The sequence below is a fragment of the Musca autumnalis genome, unplaced genomic scaffold (genome assembly GCF_047663935.1).
Source record: "Musca autumnalis isolate F117 unplaced genomic scaffold, ASM4766393v1 scaffold_2, whole genome shotgun sequence".
Classification (NCBI taxonomy): domain Eukaryota; kingdom Metazoa; phylum Arthropoda; class Insecta; order Diptera; family Muscidae; genus Musca; species Musca autumnalis.
In genome coordinates, this window is record NW_027411755.1 from 90,071,686 (window position 1) to 90,092,844 (window position 21,159).

General features: G+C 34.6%; 1 protein-coding gene and 2 long non-coding RNA genes across 5 annotated transcripts; 2 read left to right on the plus strand and 1 right to left on the minus strand.

Annotated features, from left to right (window-relative positions):
* The first annotated feature begins 224 nt into the window (after nt 1–224).
* Nucleotides 225–6,281, plus strand: LOC141394225 (zinc finger CCCH-type with G patch domain-containing protein). Its single transcript, XM_073968233.1, has 5 exons — nt 225–734; nt 792–1,013; nt 1,730–2,204; nt 5,175–5,311; nt 5,367–6,281. Exons 1-5 carry the CDS (start codon nt 714–716, stop codon nt 5,955–5,957), a joined length of 1,446 nt encoding a protein of 481 aa, XP_073824334.1. The 5' UTR covers nt 225–713; the 3' UTR covers nt 5,958–6,281.
* Nucleotides 6,282–10,109: 3,828 nt separating this feature from the next.
* Nucleotides 10,110–13,479, plus strand: LOC141394232 (uncharacterized). Its single transcript, XR_012410284.1, has 3 exons — nt 10,110–11,076; nt 12,803–13,060; nt 13,199–13,479. It is a non-coding gene; the product is annotated as an uncharacterized lncRNA (long non-coding RNA).
* Nucleotides 13,480–13,596: 117 nt separating this feature from the next.
* Nucleotides 13,597–15,959, minus strand: LOC141394235 (uncharacterized). Of its 3 annotated transcripts, XR_012410289.1 has the most exons (4): nt 15,518–15,959; nt 14,821–14,988; nt 13,870–14,694; nt 13,597–13,807 (listed from the first exon to the last, which is right to left on the minus strand). It is a non-coding gene; the product is annotated as an uncharacterized lncRNA (long non-coding RNA). The 3 variants fall into 3 exon arrangements; XR_012410287.1 differs by having other exon boundaries at nt 13,597–14,694; XR_012410288.1 differs by having other exon boundaries at nt 13,597–14,697.
* Between the last annotated feature and the right edge of the window lie 5,200 nt (nt 15,960–21,159).

Here is a 21,159-nt window from a genome sequence, read left to right on the forward strand (position 1 = left end):
TACCTAAGAATTATTGTACCATGGCTATAGGTTTCGCCCTAAAATGTTCATCAAAGAGAACTAGAGTTGGGCAATATAGTTCCTGGAGCGGATCTATCTTTCTAGTTCCTTTTGCCAAAAGGAACTGGTTCCTTAATATAGTTCCATAGTTCCAAATAGTTCCGACAGCGATATAGTTCAATGAATCTTTCTCTTTCATCGTTCTTTTTTACTTCCTTCGTTCCAAATAGTTCCGAGATCGATATAGTTCAACGCATCTTTCTCGTTCCTCGTTCTTTTTATTTCCTTCATTCCAAATAGTTCCGTGAATGAAGTAGTTTAACGAATCTATCCCTTTCTTTTTGTTTTCATCTTTTGGTGGATTAATTGACATACAAATAAATAAATTGCAGCAATGTAAGGAGGATGTGATTTACGTTTATTTAACAATGTGGCCGCTTCTGAATGATGAAGGAACCGAACGTGAAAGATCGAAAAAGAAAATGAATTATATAAATGAAAAGAATTATATGCACGGCTGGAGCTGGAACTATATGAATTAAAGGAACTATATAAATGAAAGAGCCGGATATAGTTCCAATAGTTCCTTGTCCGGAATAGTTCCTTGGAACTAGTTCGTTCCGGAACTACACAACTCTAAAGAGAACATTATTCACATTATTTACAATTTGTTGATGTTTATATGACCAATTCCAGAGCAATATAGCAGAGCAATGGAGAATTATGAAGTCCAGGTAAAATTTAATGTTATTCAAGAATAATAAAATTTATTCGAAATCGTTTGTTTGCAGTTGCTTGCAGTGGAACAAGCCTTGTTATTGACACAGAACGAAAAGGAACGGACTGAACTCTTGGCTCTGAAGGAAAACTTGATCGAACTGATAGCCCTTACCCAAGAAGAAAATACAGGCAGCAATAGTTCAAGAGTAAACATTGATACTGACGAGGAAATGCAAAAGTTTATGAACGAAATTAATGAAATTGATCAACATGAAGAAATTCGAAAACTTAAGGTACGGTATAACAAATTGGCATGGATTCGGATCGATCTGTATTCCAACAGGTAGGTCATATGATGTTGAGGCTTAAGATGAGTTTAAGCATTAAGCTCGGATAGGTACCAAATTTTTTTCCACATGTAGGTCTCGTTACCCTGATCAGAAATATATATAACATTTTTTGCGGAAGTCCATACTTCCCAAGATATGGGCCTCCGAAGTTCCGAAAATTCCCTTGTTAAATTCGGTTACTTAGAGAAACATTTTTATTTAAAAGAAAATGTTGCTCCCGTTCCCTAGATTGGCTCCTGTCCATAGCAGAAAGTCTTAAATCCCCGGCCGAAGGCCGGCTATATAGAAAAAATTATAATTTTATCCGAGCTTAATGCTTAAACTCAACTTGCTCCGATGTTGATTACGTTAATATATATGCATATATACATATATCATTGGACGGGAATCCATATTCTCGAGATAGTATATGCAACGAAAGATATTTGGCATAAATTGTGTTCGCGTGTTGGAGATTTACTACCATCCATAGCAGAAAATAATAAACCCCCGGCCTTTTGCCGGATACATGTATATAAATATGTATATTGATTACAAAGAAAATGTTGTTGGCTTAGCCGGAAATTAGCTCATATTGATCCGAATCCAGACCAAATATTCAACCTGTTCCAATTCTTTTCCAATAAAACTGGATTTTAAAACATTTTTATATATTGTAGGAGAAATTTGAGAAAATGGTTGGTGAAAAATGTAGTGCTCCACATAAACACACCTGGGGAGCTGTTGGCTATCACAATGCTATAATTTGTAGCATTGAGGAGGAAGCTCCGATAGATGATGACGGGAATATTGATGTAAAATTTCGAATACTATTCACAAATCCTACTCATAGAGAAATGCTTCCTTGTACTTACTTTTTGGAAGGAGATTGTCGCTTTGACAACGAAAATTGCCATTATTCTCATGGCGAGGTTGTGTCTGCAACTTCTTTGCGTAAATATGCTGAGCCAGACTTTTCACGTTTGTCGCGGAATTGTATAGTTTTAGCCAAAATGGATGATGGTCTTTGGTATAAAGGACGTGTTTTATGTGCAAACTTTGTGGAAAAAGAATGTAGAGTACGCTTGGATAATATTAAGAAGGAGAATAAAGAGAAGGACTTTAAGTTTGAAGATTTGTTACCTATTACTTATGGTAAGATATACATACATATATCATATTGATCTGATATCGATTATTTTCAAATTTTTACAACACATATGTTTCATAGTTATGAAAACAACAATAACATATATTTTATTGGCATAAGACGGGAATAGACGCGCACGGCCGAAGGCCAGCTATTGTAAAAAAATATAATTTAAAACAAAAATTGAACTTTAATGACCTATATCTCGGGAAGTATGGACTTCCCAGAGATGGAATATATATATTTGTGTTTAGGACAACGAGACCTACCTGTGCGGGTGTGCGCGTGTATTCCCGTCTTGTTTCATTTTATATATGGGAAGTCCATACTTCTCGAGATATGGGCCTTGAAAGTGCAAAAACAAAGATTGCTATAAACTGTGAAGACATAAAATGAAAAGAGATTATACTGAGGCTGACTTTTGTATCATCAGTAGCTTTGTGTTGTTTAAACCTCGTCAAAATATTTCAGTTGCACACTTATGGATTGTTCCTCGAAAATGCAACTAAATGCATCAGAAATAAAAATTAAACATGTTTGCTTTTGAAGTTTTGAAACATGTTGCTTCACAGTTGTTAAGTACTACGGCGTAAAGAAACATAAATAGTTCACATTTCCAGTCATTTGCCAAGCCACGGACGATACGGAAGTCAGCCTTAAGTGCTCTGCCTGATTGCCTTGCTTTCCTGCTCCATTTTTGACATAATAAAAATAAAAGAATAAAGAAGGCCGAGGAAATTTCGAACTGGGTTGCCCTTTTCTTTTTTATTCTTTTATCAGAAGTAAGCAAGGTAAGCAGGCTAGGCAGCTTATGTACGCAGGCCTTAATAGTAGTAAAATATATTTGCTCTGTTCCAGAACCTGCAAGAAGCTACTATTATTTACTACGATAACATTTTTTTCTTTATGTTATCGGAAGAAATAGTAAAAATTAACAGATTCTTGCAGTTGTGGAACAGACCAATTTATTATAATTTTTACACTGAGTTCAGTTTCTTTTACCATGTATTGTAGTGAATCTATGGTAAAAATTTTCAAATCGATTCGACGATTTTACCTAAACTAGGAATAAGCCCTATTTTCGACAAAAATTTATTTTTTGAAAACTTTCTGTGGAAAAAGCTTCAAATTCAGCCACTGCATTCAACTTGCTCCATTTTTTTATGATCGATTCGAATCTGGTACAAACATGTATCTTATGCCCACAGCTAGATATATGCTTGTATTATACAAATTGAAATTAATATATAATACAAAAATAACAAAAAATTATTATAATTGCAAGAATAAAAATTCAAAGTAACACTAATTTTTAAAACACGTAAACAAATCCCAATCATAACACGATCCGAGCGATTACAGAGTGTCCGAACTGGATTAATGGAAACAAAAAGCCAACCACTGTAAACATCTTAACGAACAGTCATGCAGATATTAATTAATGACTACTTCTATCATGGTTCGGTAAACATTATATGGGTATCAAGGCTCACAGGGATTAACCCCGTGCGAGATAGCTAAATCTTTGCTAAAACCACGCCAGTGAGTCCCAGATAATGCTAATGTTTACGCCGAAATTGCGTGAAAATAAAACCCAAATAAAACACGAACGTTAATTATTAAATTCAAAATAAAAAGCAGTTGCTTTATTGAGAAATAAGTAAATAAAAATATTTACAAGTGAAATAGGGAGAGATTGAGAAGTTAGATTACCTGGTTTGGCTGGTAGGCGATAGATGGCTTATCTTTCCTTTACCGACCCATCTCAGAAAATTATTAAAAAATTACCACAGATAGTACTTTTTACACCGAATCCAACGAAGTATTGCTTTTGTTGCGGAAATGTATACTTTCCAAGACATGGGCCTCCAAAGTTCCACAAAGGCCCTAGTCTAAAATTTTGGCTAACCACCGCGGATTATTAAAAAAATACCACAAATACTGATGTTTATACTGATTTCAACGATGTATTATTTTGTTGATGGGTATGTATACTTCCCGAGATATATGCCTCCAAAAATATTAAATTTAAAAGAAAAATTTCTTCCCGTTCCCGAGATTTGCACCTGTCCATAGGAGAAAGTCTTCAATCCCGGCCGAAGGCCGGCTATTTTGAGAAAAATATTTAATTTAAAAGAAAATTTTGTTCCCGTTCCCGAGATTTGCACCTATCCATAGGAGAAAGTCTTCAATCCCGGCTGAAGGCCGGCTATTTAGAGAAAAATATCTAATTTGCCAAAATATTAGACTAGGGCCATTGTGGAACTTTGGAGGGCCATATCTCGGGAAGTATACATTTCCGCAACAAAAGCAATGCATGGTTGGAACAAGGATAAAAAGCACTATCTGTGGTAATTTTTTCATAATTTTTTTTCGGTGGGTCGGTAAAGGAAAGGAGTTCCGACAAAAGACACCCATCTCTAATAACGATCACCACCCACAGTATCTGTTTGAGGAATTGAGAGGCATGAGCCTTGTAATCCTACTTCCACTAGGGAATCAGCGATGCTAATGTCGGAAGTCAATATTCAATGTTATTTCCGTTGTGGTGCTTTTTTGCCTTTTTCTGGCATGGCACAAAATAATGTCGGCCATCGGCAGACGCGGTTAGGTAAAAGATTAAAAGTAATACCCAGATAATGCCAATAATGGCATGGCCTTTTTGAAAACAGCTTAAAAAATATAATATAATAATATAACATATAATAATATTATAACATAATTGTAACATATAATAATACTCCAACTCAAGCAATCATATAATAATATAATATAATGGGTATTTTACACGATATGTAATTTTACATATGCGTTGTCACTTTGCGTATACATTTTGAATATAAAAAGTGACAACTCGTATGTAAAAAACATATCGTGAAACTTACCCATATGCAATATTCTGTTTAGGTGTTTGTTGTGCCTTTTTTTTTAAAAAAAAAAAAAAACATTTTATAACTACATATTGTTCATTTCAGATGACGATGATTCCTCAAGTGACACAGATAGTGATTCTGACTCTTCATTTCAATTTACCGATAATTGTATTAGCCTCAATAATCCTTTTACATATGAATTAACTCAGCCCCTCGGAGCCTGGGAGAAACACACAAAGGTATGCAAGTGATGATTTAAATTACTATTTCTTATTCAATGGAATTCTATTTTAGGGTATTGGTTCTAAATTAATGGCAAAGATGGGTTACATTTATGGTTCAGGTTTGGGTACGAATGGTCGTGGTATTATTACGCCAGTCTCTGCACAAATATTGCCTCCTGGAAGGTCTCTCGATCACTGCATGGAACTCCGTGAAGCAGCAAATGGTGATAAAGATCTGTTTAATGCCGAAAAGAAAATGGAAAGGGAACAGAAAAAACAAATAGCTGCAAATGAAAAGGCTTGTGAAAGGGTTGCAAGACAAGTAGACGTATTTTCATTTATCAACGATAACATTTTAGTCTCATCTAAGCAAACTGAAAAGATTGTTCACCAAAAAAAATCTCTACAAAGCCATACATCCAAATCCCTCAATGTCGAAAGTGTGAGAGTTGCGGATGATATTCGTCGAAAAGAACGGGAAATAATGGAAGTGCAAAAATCTTTAAAGCGTAATACAGACGAGAGTTCTGAAATCTGTTGTCGTCTAAAGCAAATGTTGCAGGCAAAGAGAAATGAATTGAACGCTTTGCATGAAGAACAGAAATGCCTTTCAAAAGAACAAAATACACGAAAGACAAAAGAGAAGCTATGTGTATTTTAAATCGTTGACGATAAAAATAGCTATATACATATATACTATATAAATCAATATGTTTGTGTAGTTTGAAAGTATGTACAGGTGCGGACAAAAGTCAAAATACTACCAAAAGGAACCTGCAAGTTCCGAAAGGAAAAAGAAAATAGGCAAAAGTAAAGCCGAAAACACATCCAACGTTTCAGTAAAGTTGGGCGTCTTTTCTTTTATTCTTTTATCACAAATAACGCCCAACTTTACTAAAACGGTGGATGTGTTGGCTTAAGAAAATGAGTTTTGAATTTAATTTTATATAAAAATATAAAATAAACATTTAATACAAAAATTCCAGTAAAATTGTTATTCATGATATCAGTAACATTATTAATATTAATTTATGGCAATGCTCTGATATTTACTTTGGTCTCTATCGTGGTATAGTTCTACCATGAGTCTAAACATAATTTCAATTTGTTGTAATAATTTCAATAATCAGCCCAATTATGAACGGCATCTCACCGTGAGTTTTCTCTTTCTCGCCTCCTCCCCTATTATAAACATCATATCGCCGTGAGTGCTGTTATGTTCTCACTCTTCCCTTATTATAAACAACAAGAGGGTAAGCAAAACTCACGTTCGTGAAAAAATTAGCTATTACAAATGTAAAAAAAGTGAGAAAAAGAGGCAAATTTGTGCTGAAATTTCTCACTACCGAAATCAAAGTGAGTTGAACAAAAAAATTTAAGTGTGGTCATTTATTTTAAAAAATACGAATATTTTGTATCTGTAATGATAATTAATTGTATTTTAGGTTGAAAGCAACAAAAAATAATTAGAAATTTTTTATGTTTTGAGGTTATTGTTGACCTTTGGACGCTTTTTTCTTTGGTTTTAATTTTGGCTTGAGGTCAACTTAAGAATTAAAATTTTTTTGTTTTTATTCTTATAAAAAGAAAGAAATATCATTGTTATTATAAATTTCTACCATATTGTTTATAGTTGCATAAAACAAATGTTCTTGTTTTTGAAAGCCAATCCCTGAGGATGACCATCAAAGATGGTTGAAATATTGGAAATGGAATAGATTCTACCTTATTGTGATAAGAGTTTCTTTATATTTTTAATCGCAATATGTTTTCGACAAAAACAAATATTAGGACATTTACCGCTAACATTTTTTCAGAGTTCTTTACGAATTCGGTCTGAATCTCTGAATTCTTTCAGAATTTGGTACAAAATTGGGTCTAACTTCAGTTCCAAGAATGGGATGTAACTATCCACTGAAGTTAAATGACTAGGTTTGGCATCGCACCTTTAAAAGACGAAGAGTGCTATGCATGGTGCTATCAACATTTGCCCTATAAGAATTTAGACGACTGCAATATCCCGAGTATAGTTGAGCAAAAACTACTCTGGTTTGTGGTGGACTTTATTCACACTATATTTGTTTACATTAGAAACTGCGACTATGTGAAAGCTATACAAACCTACTTGAAATGCTTGTTGAGCAAGGGGTTCTCTCCTGTATCGTTGGGCTTTCCTCTCTAGAAAGTGAAGATCATTCTTGATGGACCTAGTGTGTCGGGCCAACCTACTAGATGGTGATTGGGATGGCTCTCACGGTAACGCCCAAGCAAGTACTGTAACTAAAGCGTTCCCCGTTTTCAGGTATGGACAGATCAAAAAGGTGCATACTGTATAAAGCGGATCACAAATATACAAGGACCCAATCTGGAGCAACCCATGTCTGCGATTGTTTTTCCTAGAGAGAGTAATGTACACGATTTGGAACTTTTGGGGTCGCAGTCTTGGAAAAAATGGGTGCTGGTGCTAAAAAGATGACATGTCCAATCACTTGCCCTCAAGCTTGAATAGAATCAAATATTTTGATGGAATATAAGTCCAGACCGTTGCCCCAAAAAGATTCAAACCATTTTGAGATCTTAATCACGTCATCGTCGATAACCCAGTGGAATGGTATCTACACCAAGCAATTTCCTGGAATAGTATTTTAAGTACCGGTTGTTATATGCCATGAACAAAAAAAAAAAATGGAATTACAATTGAAATTTATTGAAATTGTATTTAAAATTCATTAAATTGGTTTAAGTGTTGAAGAAAGCATTAGGAATTATACTTAGCATTCATAGAATTGGTTCTTATACTGGAGAAAATATCGGATGTTTCTCGAATTGTATTTACAATTCTTGGAATTGGCTAAATGCTGAACCTCATTTGAACCAATCATTGATCTCCTGTGATGTCCTAACATCGCTGGTACGGCTTCCACTCCATTTCCTTGGTATTCCTCAGAACTTGCCATTTCTGTTATCACCCAAAATGCAACATTAAACATTTACTTATTTTAGCCATTTAATGACGTTTTTAAACGACATTTGTTCACTTTTTTACGATTTTCCAATAAATTTCACGAATTCTTCAGTGTAAATAAACAATTTTCACATATCTGTCAAAACAAAAGAACAGCTGTTACAGATGTTGCCATGTTGTTTCAATGTTGTATTTTCTTTTACCAATATTCATGTTCTTTTACAGTGGATTTTTAATAACCGACATTTTTCTTGCTAGAAATGTTTATTAATTTGAAAATTTATTTACTTTTTATGCAAAAAATAAGAATTTAATAATCCCAAAGTTATTTGTGCAAAAAATGACGGTATGGTAACACAAATTATTATTTCAAGGGTTCACAAGTCGCGCCATTATTTTCCATTTTCCGACTTGTCAACCCTTGTTCACTTTTTGTGCTCCTCCCTGCCCAATCGTAATAGCTCGAGCAGGTGAAAGTGAACTGCAACTCACTTGTGAGTAGCTCCCTACGTGAAGATTCATAATCGCTATGAATAATTTTGGAAAATTCTCATATAAAATTATAGGCAGCATGGGAAAAAGTTCATAATTGTGTGAACGATTCAAAGTGCAAACGTATAAGTTATGTGTTGTTGGTCATAATTTTTCAAACTCAAGCCTTAAATAAGGTTATAATTCAAACTTATTGGCTATACACATTGTTAACAATCAAATTTACTTCAAGTACACTGATAAAACAAGTTCAAAGTGTAAATCTTGCTGAAATATCAGTGGTGAAGGGCGAATGGCTTATAATGTTCTTAATTTCACTCCTTAGGCTGCTTGGAATACGTACGTACGAATTATTAGCCTGACAGATGAATCACATATGAGTAATCACCAACAGCAATTGTCCCAAAATAGAGGCAGGCTTACGGGGTTAAGCCGTATAAACGCTAAAAACCATCAAAAGCAGTTTAGATTCGTATTAAACCCAACATTATTTTAAAAGCTGTTACCTTACGCTCCAGCTGATAAAACAAGTTCAAAGTGTAAATCTTGCTGAAATATCAGTGGTGAAGGGCGAATGGCTTATAATGTTCTTAATTTCACTCCTTAGGCTGCTTGGAATACGTACGTACGAATTATTAGCCTGACAGATGAATCACATATGAGTAATCACCAACAGCAATTGTCCCAAAATAGAGGCAGGCTTACGGGGTTAAGCCGTATAAACGCTAAAAACCATCAAAAGCAGTTTAGATTCGTATTAAACCCAACATTATTTTAAAAGCTGTTACCTTACGCTCCAGCGGGATAAGCTCGGCAGCAGAGTTGTATAGGTCATGAACGAACTAGTTCAATTGAACGATTCATTGAATAGAGCGTATGAACTAGATCAGTCGATATAGTTCATTAAAGTTCAATAGTTCACTGAACTATAATCAGTCGGCGACCGTACGATCAACCGTACAATTACTTAGGTAGATGCCTCAGCCCAGCTGATCGAATCTAAAACGTCAAAAAACTAGGAACTCGCTATGAAAAATCAAAACAAAAAACCATATGATTCGGTAAGTAAGAGATAGCATGTGTTCACTTCACTGTACAAACACAAGCGATAAAAAGAGACAACAAGAAACCATTTGGCGAAAATTTTGACAGTTTACATTACAAAAAAAGTTGCTTTGTTGTAGCAATTCGCCGATGTTTCTACCTAAGTAATTGTACCATGGGTTGTTGTTTTCAACGCGCAACGCGTCACACAAGGATCGTATGTCCCGGGGCCTTAATGGGTTAATACGTTTTCACTAAACGCCTTGGTTGTGTTCAAATTTTCCAAACGTCGTTGGCTACGAAATTCAATGAAAACATCGGCGTTGTTAAAAAATTTACTTGGCTTCGTTTTTCCTTGTCTAAAATAAAAAAATTAAGTGCGAAATAATTTAAGCGTTCAGGGTAGAAAGCAAAAATATTCTGCATGAAATTAACTTATATTTTTCACGCTTAAAAAAACCAATGTCGTTCGAGATGAAAATAATTAAAACAAATGTTTGGAACAACCAGAAGCATTTGTTACGGAAGAAGCATTTGTTTATTTCCTCTCACACACAACCAGAGGAAGAAGAAGCATTTGTTTATTTCCTCTCACACACAACCAGTGGAAGAAGAAGCATTTGTTTTTTCTCTCACACACAACCAGAGGAAGAAGAAGCATTTGTTTATTTCCTCTCACACACAACCAGTGGAAGAAGAAGCAACACAACCAGAGGAAGAAGAAGTTACATTTTCATTCACAATATAATTGTACCCTGTATGAGTTCCTTTGAATATTGTCGTTTTCAAATGTCAAATTGCACTTAGTCCAAGTTATTGCTCATTCAGTTTACAAACATAATAATTAATTTATATTTATTTTAGCCGGCTTGGACCACACATTATCTGTGGCATTCCACCGTTTATCTTTTATGCATATCTGTCACTGGATGTGACTGGACGTTTTGGTGTAAAGGACCTTGTGCCTTCGGTTATATTCCATTTGAACTAGGTTTTAATATTGTTATTTTTAAGATTATAATGGTTTCTACCAGATTCCCTGTCTGAATTTGTTCAGAAAATCAAAGACTATGCTCTTTGGCATCATTGGCTTTCAAGACGTACTTTCCGTGGCACAATGAAGTGCGCCGGGAGAAACTGGCTACTATATATTACCTCAGGAGGACTTATTCAGTTAAGAAAGCAATTTGATTAGTCTCGATATCCAAAGAATGTGGCTAAACCAATTATGGATGATTGTGATGTTATGTGGGTTACCTCTGTACAAGCATAAATCAAGGTGGGTTCCGATATACAGTATCGGCCAAAACTAAAGCACCCCCTCAGTAAATTTTTTTGAAATGATAATTTTTTTATGAAAACTAAATTATAAATTTATTTTTTATTTTTCTTTTTATTTATTTATATCTTTATTATTGAAAAATACAAAAATAAGGAGATCAGAATTTATTAAACAAAAGTTAAAATTCAAAAAACATTTTAGGTCGGAAATGTAAGCGGACAAAACTAAAGCACCCCCCCCATTTGAGGTACAGCAAAAACTATTGAAATCAATATTACGTTGCTTATCCTCTATTCTGGATGACACAATCACATCTTTTAGGCATAAAGGATACTAAATTATTAATTACTGCAGGCGAAATAATTGATTTTCGGAAAATTTAGCTTGAATCCTCAAAATACTGAAAATCGGAAGGTACCGTTATATGGAGGCTATACCCAAACGTGGACCCAGGTCCACGATTTTTGGTGGATATGTTTTGTGACCACTAAGAACCCTAAGTACCAAATTACAGCTTATTTAGTAGGAAAATGTGGCTTAAATATCCGAAATACCGAAGATCGGAAGGTACCGCTATAAGGGGGCTATACCAAAACATTAGCCGATATTGTTCATATTCATCCAAAAATGGTGCTACAGCATTCTCTGGTCAAATACTAAATCCCTTAGGTTTAAAAATTAGCGAAAGAACGAATTGCAAAAGAACGGTAGACGCCGGCTTATTCAGTCGACGACCAGCAAAAAACCTTCCGCCTCCATGTTTTACAGCGTCTTTGCAACATTTAGGATTTAACGGTTGCCCATTTGGTCCAAGCCTTTTACCATCTGAATACTTTAAATTAAACATAGATTCATCGGAAAACAGTTCAAATGGGTCTTGGCGAATGCCTTAATTTTTAGTCGATATGAAAGGTTTTTTTTTTTTGCTGGTCGTCGACTGAATAAGCCGGCGTCTATCGTTCTTCTGCAATTCGTTCTTTTGCTAATTTTTAAACCTAAGGGATTTAGTATTTGACCAGAGAATGCTGTAGCACCATTTTTGGATGAATATGAACAATATCGGCTAATGTTTTGGTATAGCCCCCTTATAGCGGTACCTTCCGATCTTCGGTATTTCGGATATTTAAGCCACATTTTCCTACTAAATAAGTTGTAATTTGGTACTTAGGGTTCTTAGTGGTCACAAAACATATCCACTAAAAATCGTGGACCTGGGTCCACGTTTGGGTATAGCCTCCATATAACGGTACCTTCCGATTTTCAGTATTTTGAGGATTCAAGCTAAATTTTCCGCAAATCAATTATTTCGCCTGCAGTAATTAATAATTTAGTATCCTTTATGCCTAAAAGATGTGATTGTGTCATCCAGAATAGAGGATAAGTAACGTAATATTGATTTCAGTAGTTTTTGTTGTACCTCAAATGGGGGGTGCTTTAGTTTTGTCCGCTTACATTTGCGACCTAAATTTTTTTTTGAATTTTAACTTTTGTTTACTAAATTCTGATCTCCTTATTTTTGTATTTTTCAATTATAAAGATATAAATAAATAAAAAGAAAAATAAAAAATAAATTTATAATTTAGTTTTCATAAAAAAATTATCATTTCAAAAAAATTTACTGAGGGGGTGCTTTAGTTTTGGCCGATACTGTACATATTAAAAAATGGCTACTAACCTAAAACTTATGATTTCTTATTTGATTGTTTCTTTTATTATTCTACAGAGCTTCTGGATACCTGGGCCAGATCCTGCATTCGATAGTATGCCTGATGTTACTTCTAAAAACCAAATAAGTAAAACAAAAATACGTTATGATTTTGAATTGACTGGACCCATGGATATCTTCATAAGACCATGGAGGTAAAGTAAAAGAATTGTATTTCCATTGGACACCTTTGCGCATGACTGGGAGCCACCATACTTTATTTATTTCTCTTATGGCATCAATGGAGATCCTTTAAAGTTTTGGTTGGAAATTGAAGTGAGTTGAAATTATTAATGCTTAAGAAATAGTTAAAACTCATTACCAAGAAATTACTTGTTATGTTCCTTCGTATTGTGGAGAATACAAAGGGAATCTTGACGAATATTTTTCATTTGCTTGTTTGTTTAATTACAGAAAAAGGATGGTGATTGTAAACCCGAAATTGGAATTGGTGGCCATTGGAAGAATTTAAGAGATTCCTTGCCAGCTTCCCTCAATATGTTGACCCCCTTGGCCCGCTTCCTATGATACATGGTTATTCTAGGAAATTTTCAGTGTCGATACCATTTCCTGATCGGGTGTTGAATATTCTAAAAATATATTAATAAGTTTTGGAGTATTATCTACTAACGTCTTCAAACTAACGTTTACCAAACCTAATCTTACAAATAAATTGTTGATGTTTCAAATTCCTATATGATCTCATACTATCGATCTTAACAGATATGAAATAGCCAACAATATACTTTGGGCAACAACCCAATTAGGCAACTTTTCATAATGAATGTTACATTTCGAATCGGTAACTGTGAAAAATCATTGCCATCGTCTTGAAAAAATTGATATTTTCACGTAAAATAAAATTCGGTAAATTATATACAAATTTACTTTTACAGAAACATTAGAGCTTTTAGCTCTATTTATCATGGCATTGACAATTCAAGATGAATTGGTGGTAGGTGGCTAGATGATTTTTTTTTTCATTTGCTAGGATACAGTGCTCGGGGCGAATACGTTCCGTGCCTAAAATTAAAGGCATTGAGATTTAAGTACTTCAGACAAGGGAGCAATGGAAGGTAAGTTACAAGTGGTGGTTTAACATACTCCAGATCACCGATTTCCTCTTCAGTCCCATGGTATTGATGATGGTTGTTCCCCTACTGTATTACCCAAAATGATAAATGATCCCGAAACCAAAAAGGAATTGGAAAACATGCAATTCCCAATGAAATGCCTAATGCCTATATAAATGCCTATATATATATATATAGTCCACGGCATAATTATTTTGACAAAATCTACATTTGCCTTAAAAGGCATGTAATTATTGCCAGATTTCTTAGATCAACGAACGAACGATTCACAATCTAGTTCAACATGTCGTTCACATATGCATAAAGTTACGCCGTCGTCAGTGTTAAGTGATGCCTTCGTTATGTGATGAGTTTGTTTACGTTTTGGATCAAGGTACAATGAATAGCTGTTCGAAAGTGAAGAGTTCTTCAAAAACACAACAAATTCCACATATTCCCCTATTGAATGTGCCTTGTTCTGGGACTCAATTCTGTTTCTATGAAAATGTGAAATGAAAACTTTTATAAAGGAAAAATCTGTCAAATGAAAAATATTATAAAGAAAATATTTTCATTTAAATTTTTCATAGAACAAGAATCCAGCCCCTGGATAGAAAAAAATAAAAAGAAACACAAACGCACAAAGCTATTTCGCATTGACAGTTTCTACACACACTCTTTTTTTTTTTGGGTTCTCGAAAGCCTCCTCCAATTATACGAAGAGACAGCTCATAAAGGTTGGCGATCCTAGGATTCAGTGGCCAGGGTATATTCAAAAAACAGGTTGTATTCCAAAATTAGATCATTGAGGTCCAAAGCTGCGCAGCATGAATTCGACTGCTATTGCGAATAGCAAAAGTAGAACAAAAAGAGAAGTACAACAGTACTTTAGTAACGAAATCATATTAACTGATAATTCTTCTGAATATAAATTGAATGACAAGAAACATTAAAACGACTCACGAAAACCTGGTTGAGTACACGATTACCAAGTGTGATGATTCCAAACACGCATTAAGGATTAGATTGCAGACAAATTAGTGTGCAGTTTAGTTTCAGGTGACATAGGTAGACAATCCAAATTAATTCGAGAGGACATCGGTCCACATGTAGTTGAGATTCTCCAAGTAGCTGTTGAGAAAAACAAAACAGGGCAAAAAAGGGGGTGTGGGATCGGAAATTTTAATGAGTACAATTCCTCGTCAAGTATTTAAACTTAAAAGCTAGTATCACAGTGTAGTGTTGGGGTGTAGAATTGACATGTAATTCTAAGTAGTATCATGAAGGTGTTGTTATTAGGGTGTAGGTATAAGGTGTAGGTATACGTTGTAGGTATAAGGTGTAGGTACTAAGATGTAGGTAATAGGGTGTAGATATAGGAGTTTAGGTATTAGGGTATAAGTTAAAAGTATGGATATTAGGGTATAAAAATCACAGTATGTATCACAGGTTGGGAAAGGTTTTGCGGATTATAGGTTGAGGTTAGCTTCTCTGATAAAACCAATAATGCTTCTGACTAGGTCAGCATCCTTGGTCTGAAGTACGGAATTTAATCTGTTGTGTTGTGTAAAGATTTGGGGGTATTTGAATCTTAGGTTAGTGTGTTTTGTGCAGTTGAAAATTAAGTGCTCAGCACTCTCAGGTACAGCACATGTCTCACATTCATTGCTCTCACATGCTCCAATACGTTTTAGATAAATCTTGTTATAGGTGTGTCCAACAAGAAGTCTGTTATATAGTTTGGCATCTCTAGGGCTTAGGTTCATCTTCCTGAACCATGGTTTTTCAAAAACATTGTTTATAATATCATAGAAAAAGCATCCTTTATTCTGGGAAAGTTCTCCAAATTCATCATTCCAGCTGTTCTTGACATTAATTTCAATTTGGTTTATTGCTTCAGCCGGGGAGAGACTGAAGTCCACTGGGGCTCCAACCTCTACCGCCTGTTTTGCCAGATAATCAACTTCCTCGTTGAATTTGATGCCACAATGGCTTGGGGTCCAAACCACATGACATACCTCCATACACGAATTTCTCACAATATTATGGCATTCAGCAACTAAAAACACACACTCAACAGAACATTTTTGCTATTGTTTGTTTCTATTTGGTGTATGTATGCGTTTGATTGAACGATTAGCATGGTACAATAATACAGGTAGCATTATCAAGCCAGCTGATGGTAACATAATGTGTCAATTGCATTGAATTGATGTCAAATTTTGACATCTTATGTTACCAACAATTGCCGATGCGGCTACCTGTGTATTTGTACCATGACGATTAGTCTGTGTTTAGACACATAAAATACTCGGGAAAGTATATTGAGTTTTTTGGGAGAGAGCGGAGAGGAAATAGCTCCTCAATACTCTTTCCTACCCCCTATTGCGAAAAACTGAATTTACTTTCCCGAGAAATTTGTATGTCTAAACACGGACTTATGATCCGAATGAATGAACTGGATAGTGAACTATGAACTAGATTACTGAACTAGTTCAGTTAAAACAGCTGAACTATTGAACTAGATCTTTCAAATGAACTAGATTGTACAACTCTACTCGGCAGCTAGAAGCGTGTGGGACAGAATTGAAGATTACGTAACACCCTGTTGCTGAAAAAGTGCAACTCTAGTGGAGAGTCATCATATGGTCGAAACACTCTATGGTAGTACTCCAGTTTTCTTCTGGGGATAGCTGAACTGGCATATGAGAGTGATTCGGGAACGCAATAGCATGCCATTAAGCAGCTAGGTGTTATAAAAATCGAACAAATTATAAACTGAAGAGTTAGTGAAGCCGGCCGTTAGGCGCAAAAGAAAATTAACCAATCTTAGATCGTATTTTGTCAAATTTAATTTTTTTTGCCAACATCAACATTATCTTGATTTTTATATTTTTTTGAGACGACTAAAACTTGATTAAATTTCATTTAATGATTTAATATTTAACTTTACATATTTATTTTACTGTATTTATATTTTTTTTTTATCTTTTGTTCAATAATACATGTTTGTAAGGGACTAAGGGTACAAGAGTGATAGGGGTCATTATTATTTGGTTTATTTGGAGACATTTATGGTCTCTATGTTATCAGTACCACTTAATTGAGCTCGATTAGGTAGGGACCTTAGCGTAAAAGTAATTCCGGTCAAAATTCGTGACCACCAATAAGCAACCCCGTTGCGAAAGTATCGTAAGTCCTATTTTGTTCAACTTTTTTGATAGCGAGTTTATGAAAAGACATGTTTCATGTTTAATACCCTAGACAGACGGCAGCGTTAATTAGCATTAACTGCCTTAATTCAAATTAATTCGTGCATTATCCACATTCTTAATGCACAAAATCAAAGGAAATTTAAACTGAATTTAGCAATTTCAATATGGCAATGCTGTTGAAAATCAATTGTCTTTTGTCAAATGTCCATGTTTAGGAAAATAAAAAAGGAAAAAAAATCAGCAATTTCGCGTTTCTTCAAAATAAGTAGTGGTCTTTCGCGAGTAGAATAGCAGTTAATCGTTTTTCAAGCCTTCTAACAAATCTCTTTTTAAAATTTTTATTTTCACAAAAAATGTCATTACCCACCATACCAATTCTATCGGAAATTATATCTTCTTCAAATGTGTTTTAAAGTTTTGCAATATTTGTATAATATTAAAAAAAAACTCAAAAATATCGCGAATAAATTAAATTTATTTTTGCTTCATCGTGGTGAAAAGGTCAATGGTAGAAGGTGTATTTGTTTCGCATATTTTGGCGAACTTTTGTAAAGCTTTATGAAATGGTCTGCTGGGTACAAATAAACAACACAAACAGCTGTTTCATAAATGCAGAAACTATCGTCTGTCAGGGTGAAAAATTAATTCAAATTAGGACATTTTTAATACAAATTAACTCTGCCGTCTGTCTAGGGTATAAGGTAATATCGATTTTATTTTTTTATCTTTAATAAATAAATATGTGACTTTATTTTAAGATTTAACTATGAATATGGAGAGAGTTAAGTTGAAGGAGGTTTGTGGGGTCCATTTAAAGATGCTATGGAGGCCATGGACCATGGTTGGGCGGGCCGAGTGGGGGTTCCATACATCAAGGAGCCTCAGTATATACGACGAATGTCCTCCGTGTTGTGTTTGTTTTAATATTGTTTAGATGTTTGTTTGGTTTTGTTCAGTTGTTTTATGCTGTTAGACCCGATGAGAGTTTGGCGGTTGAGAACCTACATGAGAGCCCCTAGAGCAGTCGGAAGGCCAAACTGGATGGATATAAGAGGTCATAACATCCCAGAAGATGGTACTGAATGTATACCACCCTGCCAAGATGAGGTAAAGACAGCAACAAACCGGCTGAAGAACCGAGCTGTTCAAAACCGGAGGCGACAATCTGATAAGGTGTATGCATCAGCTAGTTAGCACCATCTGGTAGGAAGAACGCGTACCCGACAATTGGAACCTGAGCATCATGTGTCCCGTCCACATTCTGCTGGAAAAGATTATACGAGAGGCAAACGTTAAAAGAAATGGCACAATCTACACCAATAGCCACGTGTTACTTGATTGTGCTGATGATATAGACATCATGGGTCGATCAGTAAAAGAAGTAACTGATACCTTTGTGAAGGTCGAAGGAGAATCTGCTAAAATGGGTCTGGCGGTAAACTGCGGGAAGACCAAGTTGATGTTGTCGACGCGCAACCCGTTCATAGAACTCGGACCAACTGTTGAAGTTGGCTCCTATAATTTTAAGGTAGTAAAAGACTTCGTCTACCTCGGTACCGTCGTAAACACAACAAGCAACATAAGTTGTGAATTAGTCCCAATTTACATTAGGCGAGTTTACTTGCGGCAATTGTCAGTTTGTAGGTGAGAGAGGGTGCTGAGAGGCAAAGGGTTACCATATGCCTCACCTCTCTCTCCTACAAAATGACAATTGCCGCAAGTAAACTCGCCCAATGTAAATTGGGACTTACGAAAAAGAATTCTATTCTATTCTATTCAAATTCGCGTACAAAATTAGAAACAAAAGTCAAATGCCTGCCAGAAAGTATGTATACCAAAAAGTTATTTTGGCAGGTCTCTCTCTCGTTAATTTTGAAAATAGATAAATTAATAATTGTTCTGAAAACACCAAAATTGTGAGAAAAAATAGAAAACATGAATGAAAATAATATAATTTAATATTAAATAGATATCTGAAAGAAGGACAAATATTTTTTCAGTTCATATCAATTATGGCTGAAACTTTTTTTATAATTAGTAATTAAAAAGTATGAAAATATGAATCATGTTGCTGTGAATTGTGTACCATGTCGTTTGAACGGGTTAATTCGTGTACGTGATTATGAGAGGGAACAACATGATTCAAATGCTGGTATGAACATGGCATAATACAAAAAAGTTCGATAATATTTAGGGGTTGTTTACACTATATGTAAATGTCATATGACACGAAATAAAAACATTCCATATCTACCCACGCAGGCAATGTGGAGACGTAATTTTATTACAATTTTGCTGGTGTGGACGCACAAAGTAAACGGCGTAAGGAAAATCCCCAATATTGCACATATTAGCGGCTATATAATGATGGAAAATTTCATGTCATGTGACATTTACATATAGTGTAAACTACCCCTTAATAAAGATACAAAAAGTTTTGACGCATAGAAAACAGGGTTAACAACGTTTTCTTTGTTATTCTCGCTTATAGGATTGTCATGGATCCATTTTTTAATTGCCACAGGACCAACATTGTTTTAAGAATTTGGGTTTTTTTGATATTGGGCATGGGCTTCTAAAATACTGAGGTGTTATTATTGGTGAAATAGAAAACCGTTTTAGCGCTATAATATTTGTAAAAACCAACTTTTTATTCAGTTTTTCAGCATTAAAATACTCCGAAGAAAACATACACAATTACTTTTTGTACCTTATAACGGTGGTCCACTTTGATAGCGTACTTGAAAGAAATATCCCATATTTTAGCAAGACAAAACAATTTCAACTCTTTTCGTCACTATCAGCCCTATTCTGAACATTCCCATGGGATTAAAATTTCCCATTCCCACGAATTCCGTATTCTCAACGACATGGGAGCAGCCAAAAAAGGAGGAAATATTTCGAAATTAGTTACACCAAATTATTATAGCATACTTTTGGGGGCTGAAATTTTGTTTTATAATACAAAATGCATCTTTGCATTGAATTCACGGTTTTTGAATTAGCTAAGCAAACGCAAAAGTCGCTTAATTCAACAACCGTGCAGTAATTTATGATTTTTTAAGTGAATAAAGCCAAACGTTGTCAAACGTGCATTCTTTAATTGTTAGGCAAACATACTTTTTGTGTATAAAATAATAGGAACTTTTTAAGTTTGTAAGAAATTTAAAAATTGTATGTTTATGTCGATTCCGAATAATTTGAGTTATAGTACGTTTATATATAACCGGATTTAACAAACCCACTGGGTTTCAAATGTCAATTCCATTGCTTATATTTCAAATAAATCCTCATTGAGAAGGTTAACCCTGCAAAAAGCTATAAATTCTGAAATTTTTATTACATATTTTTGCGTACATATTCAGATTTATTATATTGAATTTTTTTACGTCTAATCGGTATTATGAAAAACAAAAACATCAGTTTTGAAAAATTATTTCGGCAACAAAAATTAATAGAATTGTTAATAGATCATTTGTATTTCTTAAAATCAAAAGAAAAGCCAAAACACATTTTTTTACAATGAAAAGAATAATTTGGCACATATATGGTAAATAACAAAAATGTTTTTCAATCGATGAATCCGAGTTTCACCCTTTCAGAATTCGCGAACTGTTAACATATTCTATAAAGAATGACTTCAATTCTTTAAAATGAAGTGTTTTAGGAGGGATCCCATAATGTCGACCATTAAAATTAATTTTCGTGGAAGCTGTGTTGGCATCAATGTAGAAAAATGGGTAAAAATGGGTTGAAGCCAACAAGTTTTTTTATTTTCCCCTGCGATTTCTGGCTTAACCTTACATTTTATAGACCTATTCCCAAAGAATGAATCACAGAATACTCCATGGGCAATAAGATAGCTAAAATTGATGCTGACATTTTGAAGCCGGAATTTCGGGGTTTTTTGAATTTTTTTAATAATCCGGACGCGCAAGAACATAATATTCCAAACTCATAACACGATTATAGAACTCGTGATTTTACGTCGTTTGGTGCATATCTCATGAGTGTGCTCCTTACAGCATCCTAGTAATTGGAGTCGAAAGGCCAAAATTTCATGCGTGAATTTTCTTACAAAACATAT

Coding starts and splice junctions, on each gene's coding strand:
- LOC141394225 (XM_073968233.1), top strand. CDS start 714: ATGGAGAATTATGAAGTCCAG. Junction 2,205..5,174: donor TTTGTTACCTATTACTTATG/GTAAGATATACA, acceptor TGTTCATTTCAG/ATGACGATGATTCCTCAAGT. Junction 5,312..5,366: donor CCTGGGAGAAACACACAAAG/GTATGCAAGTGA, acceptor ATTCTATTTTAG/GGTATTGGTTCTAAATTAAT.